We start from the raw sequence: 16,106 nt of genomic DNA on the forward strand, positions 1-16,106 counted from the left end.
AAGCTCTATTCATTTTGGTGAATTTGTATAAAAACTGTCAAACAACCTTTTTAGTGTAATTAAAATTAAAATTTTAGTAAATTTTGATAAAAAAATGATAAATATGTAATTAAAAAATTGATAACAATTATGGATTACATAAAATATGTGTTTAAAATCAATTGTTGAGTCGCTAACTTCAATTTAAATTGTTGTTTTTATTTAATTTGACTATATAATTTATGTCTATGCTTTACTAATAAAATTTTAATATGATAATTAAACTAATACATTCTCATCATTAAGGGTAAAAATGACATTTTAAATACCGTAATAGCTTTTGGCATGATCATGCCAAACACAAGTAAAAGCTCTTCCGGAAGAAAAAGCTCTTTTAAAATTAGTTACCAAACGCTAACTCAAAAGCTCGGACTTCTGCTTCTCTTCTTCTACTTGTCAAAAGCATAAGCAGAAGCTATCCCAAACGGGTCCTTAATATGGTAACAGAAAGAAAAATTGCACTGAAAACATAGGTATTAATAAGCATCAACTTTCAAGATTTTAGTTTAAAAAACTAGAAAATGTGAGTTAAAATTATCTCAAAAGAACATAAAATGCAAAAACGTATCTTTTATCAAATGTTTTGTCAAATTTGTTTGCCATTGCCTTTAAATGGTATCAAACATTTCATTTAGGAAAAGAAATCAAAGACAATCGAGCAAAAAAATGTGATACAACACTAACAAGCTAGAAGGATTTATAAATATAGTCCATCATCTTCTACAAGCACTATTGAGTGTCATTTATTATGGGAGGTGGAAAAGTCCGCTTACGTCCATGTTCCCTTCTCCGTTTTTCTATTTTTTTGGACAATTAACAATTCCATTCACTTTCATTAAATTACTCTATTTATAATTTTCCTGCTATTTACAATCTTTCCAATTCTTATACAGGTTTTGAAGACCCATGTATAATATATATTCTATCATTTCTTTATGTAAAAGTAAAATAAAATTCACAGCATGTACTCCGGATGGGAATTCCAAGTTAAGGTAACTCTGGCAGGAATTGGGAGATAATTTCTTGTTAAAAAAGGAAAAACAAAACACATGAAAGTGATCTGGATGAAAAGGTGAATTCTAAAATTATTCAAGTGAAGATGCCTATAAGATTGATGTTATGCTTTCCTAACTGTGCGTTGTTATTAGACCATGTATACTTTATGGTACCAAGTGTTGGACCTTTAAAGGACAAAATGTTTATAAGATGAATATCGCTAAAATGAAAATGTTAAAGATAGATTATCGTATGTATAATGGATAAAATAAGAAACGAGAATATACATCAAATAAGATTCATGTTCACAAGAAATGTGATTCCAATTAAACTATACATTAGAAGATGGACACAGACTGAAATTAACAAGGCATGATGATTTCATTTTATTGGATTTTGAGGAATATGTAGCTCTATGGGTATCTCTGCAATCTATGTTAAAACTCCCTACCGCCAAATCTCTGTGGTCAACTGTGTAATCGAGGAAGCCAGCACTAACTCGCATAGTCAACCACAAATTTATAGGAAATAATACTTTGTTAATAAAAAAGAAATTTAATGGCATTTCTAGTCATATAAGGCCTGTTTATCTCAACCCTTCCACTATCATCATATTAATTAACATCTACACGGACGACAGAAGACACCATCTTTTTGTATTAGTAATAAATATACGTTGTAGCCTGAAAACTATTTAAGCAATAGGAGCTTAAATTATCTTGTGTGATGAAAGATGATATTCCAAATTCCCACCAGCTAGCCTAATGTAATTCCAACAACTTAAGAATAAACCTTACATCTACGTTATGCATGCCATGACATTGTCTCGTCAACTCTTACTAGTTATTACAACATGCATAATTCAAAGTATCGTGCTGATAAGAACGGCACCACTAACACTTTAGATCTCTCAAAAACGGCAAATCAGAATGCATTATAATTTTGAAATTCATGTAAACCAAGACCAAGATAATTTATGGTCAAATACACTTCATAAATAAACAATGTGCAGATGAAAACTGATGTCAAGACATACCGTGGCTGAAAGTAGCACAAAGTTGATATGCCTAGGAAGCATTATAATAACTTCTTCCCAAACTACACCTCTTTCAACATCATTAACATAATGCACTTCATCGAATATGACCTATATTTCCACACACAGCACAACCAAAAAGCCAGTTGTCTCAGAATTATTTAACAAGAAAAAAAAGATGTAAATTTTACGGATCCGAGATAAATGAAAGATTAAATATCATAAGGAAGACATGTATTGTTTTCTTGAGGGGAAAAGGGAGACATGCACCATTAAAAACATCTTACCCATTCTATGTCACGTATGATGTCAGCACCCCTGTAGAGCATTGATCTTAATATCTCAGTGGTCATGATGAGACAAGAGGCCTCAGGCCTCAAGCTAACATCACCTGTGAGTAGACCAACATCAAATTTCCCACAAAAATCTCTGTACTTCTGATTGCTGATGGTTTTAATTGGAGCAGTATACACAGCTCTTGTACAGTGCTGCATAAGTTCAAAGCCTCGTTATAAATTTTCAATGCACAGAACAAAAGAAGATATAAAAAAGAAGCATTCTCCACAAAATTGATTAGAGAACAAAACTATCTAATTAACCAGCACATAATCTTGACACAGTGAAAAAAAGACGTACTCTTGAAGCGAGAGCAAATGCATATTCTGCAACAACAGTCTTCCCAGCTGACGTATGAGCTGCCACAAAAACAGAATCCCCTCTTTCAAGATGATAGATAGCCTGTCATTAAAACAGAAAAAATAAGTATTTCAGCTCACTTCAAAATATTCCATAGGAATTACCACCACGGTAAACAAAGCATAATGACAATATCAAAAGAATACACTAAAATTTTGCAGAAAGTTTAACATGCATGATTACGAAAATCTTACTTCTATTGACTAATTTATTTCTGGCAGTTCATTTTCATCCCCCATCAGTTACCACAGACAACAACCTCCAATGACCAAAAAAAAACCTGAAACTAGTTGTTGGAATGGACAAGTTATTGTATACTTGTGTATATCCGAATGATAGGAATAGGAGTTATAGAAATACTAGAAATGTGGGATTTAAATTTTAAAAAAAAATAGAGTCCCACTGATAATGGTGTTTCTGTCTTTTAGGAGTTAGTTTCATTATTTACTCTCTCATTTATCTCTTTGTAATTAGTTAGAGATTATTTTGTATAAATTGATCTGAAATGCATCCTAATAATAATATCAAAGAAATCATTTTTCCCATGAATGTTTATGTAGTATCAGAGCCTTAGGTTATTTTCTGGAAATTTCTAGCCTCCATAGCTTTTCATGTATTTTTGGCCTTCATAGCTGACTTGTCCTCTGGCCTTAATCGCCAATTTCTCTCTCTTTGATCTTACCCTTTTCTCCACCATTAACCCATATGTCTGAGGCCACAACGTCCACAAAAGTCCTCAATCATCCATCTTCTGGTGATCTGCAGAATATCCAAGCAACATACAAATTAAATGGGAAGAATTATCTCAAGTGTTCCCAATTTATCCACACATATCTAAAGGGAAAGGGGAAAATTAGTCATCTTCTGGGAACAGGATTGAAGAAGGGAGACCCCAAATTTGAAGCATGGGATGAAGAAAATTCCATGATCATGTCTTGGTTATGGAACTCCATGACTCCTGGAATCAGCAACACCTGTATGTTTCTATCCACGGCTAAGGAAATTTGGATTTCTGTTCAACACACATACTCGAAGGCTCGTGATGCAGGTCAGGTGTATGAGATCAAGGTCAAGACCAGTTCAATGAAACAAGGCAGCAAAACTGTTACTGAGTACGTGAATGCGCTTCAGAATTTATGGCAAGAGCTAGACCATTATCGCTGTTTTGAGACCAAATGTCCAGAAGATGCAGCAATCTTGAAGAATTTATTGAAAATGATCGAGTGTGATTTTTTTGCAGGAATTAATGCTGAGCTTGATCGAGTAAGGGTCCAGATTATTGGCAAAGAAGAGATACCCTCTCTGAACGAGACCATTTCTCTAATCTGGGCAAAGGAGAGTCAACGGGGTGACGCTTGAACCCCAAGTCCTTGACGGTTCTGCTATGGCGACAAAGATGGATGGAAAGGCAAATTTGTCTCGATCCTCGAATCAAGATAGCCTTGACAATCTTTGGTGCACTTAGTGCAAAAAACTGAGACACACCAGAGACTGGTGCTGGAAGTTAAATGGTAAACTACCAAGCAAGGAGTGGGGAAACTAAGAGGGACAACAACATAATGCTGGACAACAGCGAAACCAATCCTATCTCAACATGAATTAGCCAGCTCAAAACTAGGCCACGTTTAATATGGAGGAGATAGAGAAGCTAAGGGACTTCTAGGATCACTGGAAAAACCTAGTGGTTCATGCTCTCTTGCATACTCAGGTAAGTTCTCATTTTCTCAAGGGCTAAATGTCTCAGATGAAACTATCAAGAATTTATGGGTTACTGACTCGAGAGCCACAGACCATATGGCTCGTTCTTCACTAAATTTTAACACCTACAACCCCTGTCCAAGCAATCAAAAAATAGCAGTAGGTGATGGTTCTTTAACTACTGTAGCTGGTCTATGTGACATTCATATCGGTCCTTTTCTTACTTTAAAAAATATTCTTCGTGTTCCAAAGTTGTCCACCAACTTAATATCCATTCAGAAGCTCACACGTAATATGAATTGTAATGTACTCTTCAATCCTTCTTACTGTATTTTTCAGGACCAGATTTCGAGAAAGAAGATTGGACTTGCTAAGGAAAGAAACGGGCTCTACTATCTTGAAGAATCAAACAACTCACATATGGTCAAGAATAATTTATATCAGTCTTTTTCTTTCATCATCCAATAAAGACACCTCGAAATCCCTAGTTGATTGAGGAAAGATTGCAATTGATTCCAGTTACCATATATAGAATATTATGATTAGTTAGGGGTTGGAGATTTATTTTTCCTTTTCTATGTATTCTTCTTGTACTATAAATAGAACCCACACGTTGTACATTGTTATGTATTCTTCATTGTACATTATTAGCGTGGAAAGAAAAAAAAAAGGTCTTTTTCCTTAGTTCCATCTTCATCTTCTACATGGTATCAAAGCTTGGAAGATGACAGACACTATAGCCAATGACAGAGGCTCGATGACCTCTGAATTGTTTAATAGATACATAGAAGCCACCTTTGCCATGAGAGGAGGAATTGAAAACTTTTCATTCCAACTCACAATGGAAAGAATGCCAGGATTGGACATAGTCTATCAAGCTAATAATGGATGGAAAATGAAAACATGGGTACCTTAACGGAGAGATGAAAAAGCCAGCCTCAACCGACACTGTTCTTCAAAAATGGTGATGGGAGAACTCCATGGTGAGTGCATGGCTCATCAATTCCATGAAGCCCTCAATTGGAAAGACTTGTTCTTGCCCACCGCGAAGGATGTCTGGGAAGCCGTGAAAGAGATGTACTTCAACTTTGAAAATTCTTCCCATATTTTCGAAATTAAATCCAAGTTGTGGCAAATCAAACAGGGAGAACATGAGGTGATTGATCATTACCTTGAGATGACGGCGTTATGGCAAGAACTCAACCTAAGTTCTAAGTAAAAATGTAAGTGCCTAGAAGACAGCGTCTACTATTGGAAAAAAAATAGCGAATGAAAGGGTATTCAAGTTATTGACTCGACTTCACCGAGACTTAGACGACGTTCGAGGCAGGATACTCGGCCAACAACCTCTACCATGTGAGAAGTGTTCGCAAAAGTAAGGAGAGAGGAGTCGACGAAAGGTGATGATGAATGAGACCAGTGGCGTGGTGTGGCTGCAGGGATTAGATCTGGTGTTGAAGCCTTTGGACTCAATGTAAATGGAATTGGGCCTCAAATTAATAGGCCTTTACATAGTAAATGTAGGCTAGCATATTTCCACAATGAGGCAACAGTTAATGTTGGACCCAATTACTCTAATATTGGGCTCGGAGGAGTGGGCCTATATTCAAAAGGATCAGCAAGTGGGTCAAGCTTAACAACAAAAAAGTCAACCCGGGTGTGAACATTGCTAAAAAACAAGACACAATGAGGACATGTTGGGACTTACATGGAAAGCCAGCAGACTGGAAACCGAAGCGAAGTAACAAAAATCGAGGATATTAAGCGTCTATTGATTATCCAACAGAAAAAGCCAAAGAGTCCATTGGGGCTTTTAACTTCGAGCAAATGGAGCAACTCTACAAAATGTTTCCCTGTCTCCAGCCACCAAGTCAGATCTCCAAATATAATCCTTCAGGTTCTCTAGCTCACAGAGGTAAATTTTTTAGAGCCTTAAAATCCACTACTTAATCTAAAACACCCTGGATCATTGACTCGAGAGCTTCTGATCACATGACAAACTCCTACCACCTATTCACTTCATATACAACATGTGCTGGTAATCTTAAGATTATGATTGCATATAGTTCCTTATCGACTGTTGCAGGAAAAGTGAGTACTCAAATTTACAATTCTATAACTTTAGAATCGGTCTTACATGTTCCAAATTTATCAAACAATTTACTCTCTATAAGCCAGTTAACAAAAACTTCTAATTGCTCTTTTAAATTTTTTCCATCTCCCTGTATTTTTTCAGGATCCATCATTGGGAAAGACGACTGGCAGTGCTAAGAAAAGTGAAAGACTCTACTACTTTGATGAGGTCGATGTGAGAAATCAGTGTCAAATTAAAATTTGTGATTCTGCTTCTGTCCTTAGAAATAGTGAAATTATGTTATGGCATTTTAGAATGGGCCATCCGGTCTTTCAATACTTGAAATGTTTACTTCCCTCTATTTTCATGAATAAACAGCAAGTTAATTTTTGGTTTCTATTTTTTAGAACTATTTTAATTGTTTTATATGGGGAAAATGTAAATTTTCTATTTCGCACTTTTTAAAATTGGTCAAGATGTGATCAAACTCATTTTTCTAGTCAACTAACGGACCCCCGGATGGAAACCACCACACAGGATTGAAAGCTTTGGGACCAGCTATTCTATAAATGAGAGGTTAGGGTAGAAGCTGCAACTATTTGAAAGGTTCGGGACGCAACTGCAACTATCCCTATAGACAATACCATCCAGTGATGAAAAAAACTGAAATCAATAGCCTTCATTGAAGCTTTAACATCATAATTCCAAGTTAGAGACAAGCGCATCTTCCAACTATAATTATAACAGAACCAGAGTACCGAGATTAAGTTTAGCACAATAATTATAACAGAATCAGTACCTCCTTTTGGAAAGGATCAAGTTCAAAAGGAAAATTAAGCGCCATATCAGGAACAAGTTCATAAAACCGTTCTGCAATCTCTTCACTGCCTCTGCTAAGAGCCCACACCTAAAAGATTCATTGACTCTACTTGAGAAACCAGAGAAAAACTAGTGCAAAAACTTTAAAATGCTGCAACTTACTAAAGTATCCTAAACTAGACAAACCATTACCTCCTTTTGTTGTTGTGCATCATCATCATTATCTCCATCGAACCTTGGCATCGATTTTTCAGACTCAACAGACAAAATTTGATCTATAGCAGATGGTTCGCCCTTTGTGTTAACACCAGCCACATACAGCTCTTTTACTTCAGTTTCAGTCTGACTAGATTCCTTGACAGACTCCAGCTCTTTCACTTCCGTTTTTAACTCCAACATGTGGCCTGCAAAAAATAACATAACTAAGAATATCCAATTGGAACATTCTGGTGTAGGTAAAAAGCTGCAAGTACTATCACACATAACAAAAAAGGGAAGATTGTTTTTCTCTTTTTAAGCACAGTAATTAACAGTGTCAGAGAATAGTACCAACCTCACTCAAGTTAAACGATATTTATTAACATGAATAAAGAAAGGATAGTTTTGAATTGCATATAATACATGCTGAGGGGCCTACATACCATCCTTTTTCATCTCAATCTCTTCCCACCTCCTCATATCCCCTATATTCTGAGAACACCACATTGGGGTGTCAACTCAGGTAATCGAGATTACCATATTGAAATGATTCCAACATTTAATGTTCGTGATTTAAGTTCACATAAAGGAATTCTCCATGTACAAGAGAGGAATGGCATTTCTACATTCTAGAATCGGATTAAACTTAAATCCACAGTGCTTTCAAGAATTAATTACCATACTGAAGTGTTTATCACTAGATGTAACAGCTTCCAACATTCAGTTTTCATAAGAAATTCACTCACACCTAAAGAAAATAATGGATATACTGTATTCCCATATTAGTGCAAATATTTCCATAATAGGTAGCAAATTCCTTCTTCTGCCTGCATGGATTTCAACAGCAGAACTGAAGTTAGCTTAATTAATTTAGTCAGTGCCCACTCAAATGCGTAACAATCCTGAAACTAAAGTAGGTCTTGTCGTGGTTTTTATCAAATCGAGTTAAGAGGTATTCTCAGCATAAGTCAAGACAAACTACAAGCAGTTCATATACAGCAGGGCATAGATCAGAAAATCAACATGAAAAGCATACAGACCATCTCCCACAGATTCTATGACATCCTCTTCCCAAGCTTTCTTAAATAAGTCATCAAACTGCACGGAAAACTCGTTCTGCAGATAGAAGAAACAGATAAATATTAACAAAATAGAAGCAAAAAGACATATTTCAGGCAGATAAGAATAGTTGCATATAAGTGACACAGCTATTAACTGGTTTACATATGAGATCATAAAAGTACTCCAACTGACCATATCTGGCGCACTTTTCACTGCACTTTGATTCTCAAAAACATTCCATGTGCAAGAATGTCCCTTCAAGAATTTATGAATAGCCAAATATGTTAGCACTATCAATGTAAACTAAAAAGTAACAAAAACTTAATTTTTGACCGACTCGGGCACTTCAATTGTCAAATTAAATCATGTTACCTTGAGATCACCAAAATCCAGTCCATCTTTAAAACCTGGGGGAACGACTTGTGCAGGACCCCCGTTAAGAACCTCTTTTACCCATTCACCATTGCAAGCACCATCTGGAAGTATCTTTCCCAAGGAATCAGTATTATCCAAGCCACCTGGGTGAAAAGGACGGTTGTTGATGCTTCCTCTTACAAAATCTTTTGCAGGTCCAACAATGCGAGGCAAAGCACCAGAATCCTTGGCTCCTACTGTGAGTTCTGATACATCTACCTAAACAGTGCCTTATTATTAACTACAAAACCGATACGTTGCCGAGAATGAAAACAGTGAAAGGAATGGAAACTGTGAAGAGCCTGGAAATTAATTATTAGGACAAGCTCATATCATACTTAATTTATAAAATGCCAGAAGTAATAGATACAGTTTTCTCTGGTCTTTCAGCTGAAAAGCAGACTGTTATTTAACGGCTAAATTTATAAGCCGAATAGCTTAAATGTATCTGACACTAATACAAAAGTCTAGCCAAAATATATGGCTTTCTTTTCATCTTTGATCTATGTGTGTGTGTGTGTGTGTATTTATGTATATGTATGTATAGAGCCTATTTGAGTCACATTATTCCAAAAAAATGCATTCTTAAACAGTAATTTGACATCATTTCAACCACACATTCTTCAATAAAATAATATCACACAAATCAAAAAAAATTCCTTATTTTTTAACCACACATTTTCCGTCAATACACTATTCAAGAATGCATTATTACCAAAATAATGTGGCTCACACACCCCCATATATATATTTATATATATAGCCAAAAGCGCATATTCACATTGTAGAAGCATGATTCATATGGAGATAAATTATATGGTGGGCATTCGAAGCCACAAATTTCTGAAATCCTGAGAACCGTGGTTATGTTTTATTATGATGATATCTATATGTGATTCCTACTATTTAGTTAAAAACTGCCCCCAGACAAGTAAGGTTGCTTCCAGATGGGCCAGGTTGTCTACAAACTCAGTTTTAACACCCTTGTTGTTTTCCTTTTTTTTCTTTTGGCATCTTCAGAGTCGTACCTCAATTAATACTCCTTAACACCTTAAATGTTGAAGATGTGCCTCTTTCTCTGGTCTGAACCAATACTCTTCGTTCTCTTTTGAAGATGTGCCTCTTTCAAGATATTGGAATCTTTAAACTCAATAAGACATTTAAAATTTTATGAAGAGTTCATCAAACTTTTTGTTTGCATTGTGACTAACTAATGTATTTCCAATTCTATTGGAGAAAGGATTACTGTATTTGTACTTGTCTCGCTCTCTCTGAATTGGGGTAGCCATATTTTTCTCTGGATATGGCACTGCACACATCTTTATTTTTTCTCTTTTCTCACATCTTTATATTTTCATAATGCTATGTTGTTAGCGATTTTAGAGAGTTGAACTCTTAGTTTAACGTATGCTTCGACAACTCAAATTATTTATTTATTGATCAACAATCACTGTAATTTTTCCATGAAGACAACTGCCTTATGCCAGAATAGTCTAAATAGTATAACTGCATTAACTATTTGATTTGTTGTTTCACATACCATATGCTATATTTGGCTTTACTATTGTAGTAATTGTTGTGATCCAATGCAATTCACAATTAAAAGTAGTACACTCCATCCTATTATGTAATTCAAATTCAATTTTTGACAACTTTCTCGTTAATAGAAAATTGTAAACTTGCTCGCTACAATCAAATTTATCTTTAAAACGTGCATGATTTACTAACTGAATTGGTTTTGAAATATATTCCCAATTCACGATGCAACCAGTTCATTAGGCGTGTTGTAAAATAATTCTCTAATTTTTACGATTGATGCTTCACTTCTCCAGGTCAAAGAATTATAAGAGCTTATTTTAACAGGAGAGAGTAATCAATAAGTGAGTGCAAATGCAGTTTATTTGTTCAAAATGAAATTCAAATAAGCTCTAACTTAATAATCCATACAATTTGCTATCTTTGCGCTGCCTTGTCCTCTGTAAAGGAAAAGTAAACGAAGAAGTATCTTATCGAGAGAGAACCTTTTGTATGAAAAGAATTTCCCCGTCATAGTTTCTCCAAAGAATTTCCAGCAAAAATTTGATATAGTACATTAAACATCTCATGCTGTAAATTTAATGCAAAGATCTTTAACATTCTTCACTGAAAATTTTCTCAATGTTAAGAACAGCTGATCTAACCAAAGTCTCCGGAGCTACATCTATTGAGTGACTCAAAAAATCTACCCCAACATAGACTAACACATAACTGATCACACACTGGATATGCTATTAAGTTCATATTGCCATAATCTGAAATCACAACTATTAATTGTCATCAACTATATTAATAATGTCTAACACACGAGAACAAAGAAAAAAGCCAAAGCAAACTTTTCATACCTCTACCGAGTTCGGCTCCCACCTTTCATCTCCCAGGCCATGGTTTTTGCGCCTGAAAGGCATTTCCCATCTTGGAACAACCACCGACCGTGGAAATGAAAGCTCTAGCTCGGTCTTGGCTCTATCGAACCAGTCAAATTCCCACTGCCGTCCCGCATTTTCCGGAGAAAAGACATCCTCATCCAACCTAGGCAGCAAATGTTTCTCCTTTATGTACTCCTTAATAGTTTCAGGCGTTTCCAACGGAAACGCTGGTGGCTGCCCACAATTATGCAATAATTCAATAATTACATTCCAAATTGGCCCTAATTCATAAACTTCAAATTCACTTAAAAAATAAAAAATAAAAAATCCGCCATTATTAAAGAAAGAGCTGTGATTGAGACGAACAATACTTACAGGAATGAAGTCGGGGAGTGAGTGCAGGGGATTGGGGCGTTCGACAGGAGGGAGAGGTTCAATTCTGAGGTGGCCGCTGTGGCCGGTGAATCCGACCCGGAAAGAGAGCCCATTTGCGGCGGGGACCCGATCCATTTTATTGTTACGACTCCAACTTTACTCCTTCGAAAAGATTCAGGGCGATTTTCGCTCTCTCCGAATCGTTTGCTTCCTTGTCGAGGATTCAAAAGAAACCTTTGCGTGCCGCGTCACGTTTGCAATTTATTAATAACCCCATAACGTGAGCCCCCTCGACTGGCATATTAATTTGGCTAACTAGGAATATATTGTTTTATAAAATATTTGATTATAAAAATAAATTCTACAATACTACCAAAAATAATAATAAGGTCCCGTTTGGTAGTCATTTTTTTTTCAAAAAGCATTTTTCTCTCACGTCTTTTCTACCGCACATTCTTTATTAAAATAATATTACACGTAAATCAAAAACTTTTTCTTATTTCTCAACCACACATTTCACATCAATTTACTATTTTAAAATGCATTTTTCCATAAAAATATCTATCAAACACCCCCTAAATACAACGTCCATTTTAGTAATAGTATCAAAAATAGCAATAATTTTAGAATAGTTACAGTCACACCTCAATTTTTATTTCATGCACCACATTTTAATTGCACTCAAGGTTCTAAATTTTTGCTCATTATATCATTTATTTCCTATCGATTTTTCATATGTTTCTTATTATCAAATTTTTCGTTAATTAACACATTTTGCATTTGATAACAACTTTATGTAAAAAGTCCATTAAAATGGCATAAAACAAATTATTTTTCAAATAAATAAATAAATGCGATAAGATATTTTTCTCTCATTTCAAAGCATGAAAACAGAATATTTTGATAGAAATTATCATCAAGGATAAGATATACTAATTAATGGAATGTTGAAAATAAAAATTCGACTAAAAAAGTTAAGAAAATATTTGTTGCCATAGGAAAAAGATTGAGGAGCTTTATTGCAATGAAAATGTCGTATATCAAATAAAAATTATCATAACAAATAACCACTCATAAATTTAAGGAGTCGTTATTTTTATTCGTGATTGTTATATATCTATCGACTTTTAATTATTTCTATATTACATGTTTAACTTTATTTGAATTTATTTAAGTAGACTAGAATATAACAAAATAAAATCTATCCCTCCAAATTTATGTTCAACTAAAACTCTAATGGAGGAGTCCTCAACCAAGATTTTAATGAATTTTGTGAATTTGAATAGATGCTTACAAATTCCATAAGAATCACATGAAATATAGTTAAATTTCAAAAGATTTGCTTATATGTATTTTTAAGCTTGAAATCAATCCAAATCTTTTAAAATTCTTCTTTTAATGAAATTTTTATAAATTCATTAATTATTGAGGATACCCAAATTTGAACAAATTTTAAATGATTTCATCAAAATCTCAATTAGGAACCTAAATTTTAATGAATTTCATTAAAATCCAATAAAATCTTAATTGACGATATCTAAATTTAAAATGACTTTTAAAATTCATTACAATCTCATTTGACGACACCCCACTAAATATCCATTTTCAACTAAAGTCAAAACAAATAAAGAAAGAAACATCATTGGAACGAGTTCTTTCGAACATAATAAAAAATATATATATAGAGAAGATTGATGCTAAGCTTGTTAGGTATTCATAATATCATAAAAGCACGTGAAAAGCCATTAGTCGTAAACGAAAACAACAAAATAATTTAACAAACCGTCACAGTATAGGAACATGAGAAACCATTCAGCATTTTTTTTTTTTTTTTTTTTTGCTCATTAAAATCATCCACAATTCAGCAGCTTAAGTTTGCCTCCAATCACATGATCCACAATTATTTTTTTATGTTGATTATGAGAATCTAAATAAAAACTGATCTTCTTTAATAGATCACTCTCAGTTCCAAAAATAAAATTAAATTAAATAAAAAAATAAATAAAAATAATCGACGAATCAATTTGGCACCAAATCGACAATTTTGAAGGAGATTACCATTTGATTCGACAATTTTTACTTATATCCCTAACTTGAACATAAACAAAAAACGAGAGAAGTGGACATACTAATTATAAGCAATACATCATGTTTCTTCCTTGTAGAAAAAAAATATATAATTTGAAATAGTCTTTAAAAAGGGGAGTGGATATACAGTTCTTAAATGAATGAATTTAATAAGGATAATGTTAGAATACAATATCAATGAATATAGTACATTTAAAATCATAATGGGGGTAGATTTAGAGTGATATATAAATACATAAAAATAGTGGCTACCAAAGATCTACTATACGCTAAAATACTAATTTTGATACATACAACAATTTTGAAATAAAATTTATTAAACACTTAACTGATTATTCGATTCTTTGTCCAGTATAACTAAATGTGGTTCTCTTAAAAGCACAGTAATACCAACCCAAGAAGGCTTTGCTAATCATGCCCTTATAAGGGGTAGGAAAAAAATCTATATTACAAACATTAAATGTCAAATTGAATATAGTTTTCTTCTCACTCACTCTTTGAATCCTCAAAGGCAAGCCTAAGGGAATTGAGTCACGTTACATCATTGCGAATTCGTCCAAAATGGTAAAGTTCGAGTAATAACAACAAAATGAATTGATCTGGGTCACAAACTAACTCTCTTTTAGCACTGTTTGGTGATATTAAAATCAGATTTTTAGTGCCCCTCATGGGATGACCGAGTTGGTAGAGTATGTGAGTATGGAGACTTTTGGTCACGAGTTTGATTTCATTTACCAACATTTTTTCGGTCGAGTTTGTCACACTGGACTTACCTAATATGGTTTACCTGATTTGCGTAATTTGTGAACTATTACGTCAGTTCGACGGTTTACCCAATGTGCACTCGAAGGGGATAACGGTTGCGAATTTCCTCATCATAAAAATAATAATAATAAAATAAAATAAAAAATCAGATTTTTATTATATTTTAATAAAAGTTGTTAACTTATATGGTTAAAAAGTCGTGAGACCCATAGTATTTGTAATTATAATTAGTTGTTAACTTTAACATAAATTAAAATCTGAATTTTAATTTGTAATGTTGGGTTCGTAAACCATGGTTGGTGGCTACCTTGGAAGTGAACTACACGTTCCTTGGTAATGCCACAACCCCCTGACATTGTTGGCTAGCAGCTTGAGTTGGAAATGGAGATACAAATGATTTCTTTAATATTGTGTTTTTCTTATCTATGGGAGTCAAAATTTAAGAGTTACTTGAATGTAGAGTTTGCAAACTTAGGTCAAATTGAAATTCTTTCAACTCCTAAGGGACCAAAGTGAATTTTTTATTATTATTATTTTATTTTATTTTTTATATAATTAGACTTATAGTCTATGTTTGGCTAATGCTTATACACTATTTATAAACGATCAAATCATTTTTATCCATATATTTCATGAGATCAAAAATATTGTCATTTATCTATCATTCATTTATATCTATTATCAAATAAATTATTTATAAACACTTCCTAAATAAGATTGTCGAAAGAATCATGAACTTAGAATTATTAGTGACTCGAGTACTCGAAATCAGATTAGGACTTAATTGTCCAATTTAAAATGTTTAGAGACTTAAATGTATTTATAGAAAGTTGTATGTCAATTATTTTCATGTATAGTTGTAATAATGATTACAGGTTGATATTTGAGGTTGGAGGCAATTATTGCAAGTTTGAGGACCACCTTACAATTTTGTTAACTTTAGGGACTATAGTGCATTTTTTGAGAAAAAATCATGAAGTAATTATTTTGAGCCAAAAATTATTTATGATATTCAAATGGGGTTAAAAAGGAACTGTATGGTTTAGTCAGGGAATTTCAAAAATTGTTTGTAATGTTAGACCTTGTTTGGAATGGTCCAAGTTAACTGAAATTTTTGGACATTAAGCTATGAATTCTGATGTTGAAAAATATAAAGATTCTAATGGCACTAATTTTGTAATTTTTTGATATGAAGGAAGCAAAGTGATTATACACATCATATTACTAACACTTAATTTTTCTAATTTTTCTAAGGCTTAATTTTGTTCATAAGTGTTGACTCTATTGGTCAAATCCTATAATTAGTTATCTAATAAAACTTGTAAAATTTCTAAAATTATCTCCTCCGACCATTCTTAATCTAATTTCTTTTGGCTTTAGTCTTTTGGTTGCAACATATATGCCTAATGCTATCTTTTCTAAATAAATTTCTAAATAAGCC

The 16,106-nt window shown here is 33.6% G+C and overlaps 1 protein-coding gene across 4 annotated transcripts in view; it reads right to left on the reverse strand.

Moving 5' to 3' along the window:
* Positions 1–12,078, reverse strand: part of LOC111407772 (DExH-box ATP-dependent RNA helicase DExH11) — a 26,891-nt gene extending 14,813 nt beyond the window's left edge. The window contains exons 1-10 of one of the 4 annotated variants that reach the window (XM_023037434.1): positions 11,813–12,071; positions 11,414–11,671; positions 8,991–9,251; positions 8,811–8,873; positions 8,597–8,672; positions 7,551–7,762; positions 7,339–7,446; positions 2,708–2,809; positions 2,359–2,559; positions 2,072–2,182 (exon numbers count right to left, since the gene is read on the reverse strand). In XM_023037434.1, the coding sequence (XP_022893202.1) occupies positions 2,072–2,182; positions 2,359–2,559; positions 2,708–2,809; positions 7,339–7,446; positions 7,551–7,762; positions 8,597–8,672; positions 8,811–8,873; positions 8,991–9,251; positions 11,414–11,671; positions 11,813–11,947 (1,527 nt within the window). In that variant the 5' untranslated portion in view covers positions 11,948–12,071. Of the gene's footprint in view, positions 1–2,071; positions 2,183–2,358; positions 2,560–2,707; positions 2,810–7,338; positions 7,447–7,550; positions 7,763–8,596; positions 8,673–8,810; positions 8,874–8,990; positions 9,274–11,413; positions 11,672–11,812 lie in introns of those variants that run through there. The other 3 variants (XM_023037436.1, XM_023037435.1, XM_023037437.1) reach the window with 3 other exon arrangements.
* Positions 12,079–16,106: the final 4,028 nt, after the last annotated feature.

Source organism: Olea europaea, chromosome 13 (genome assembly GCF_002742605.1).
Source record: "Olea europaea var. sylvestris chromosome 13, O_europaea_v1, whole genome shotgun sequence".
NCBI lineage: Eukaryota > Viridiplantae > Streptophyta > Magnoliopsida > Lamiales > Oleaceae > Olea > Olea europaea.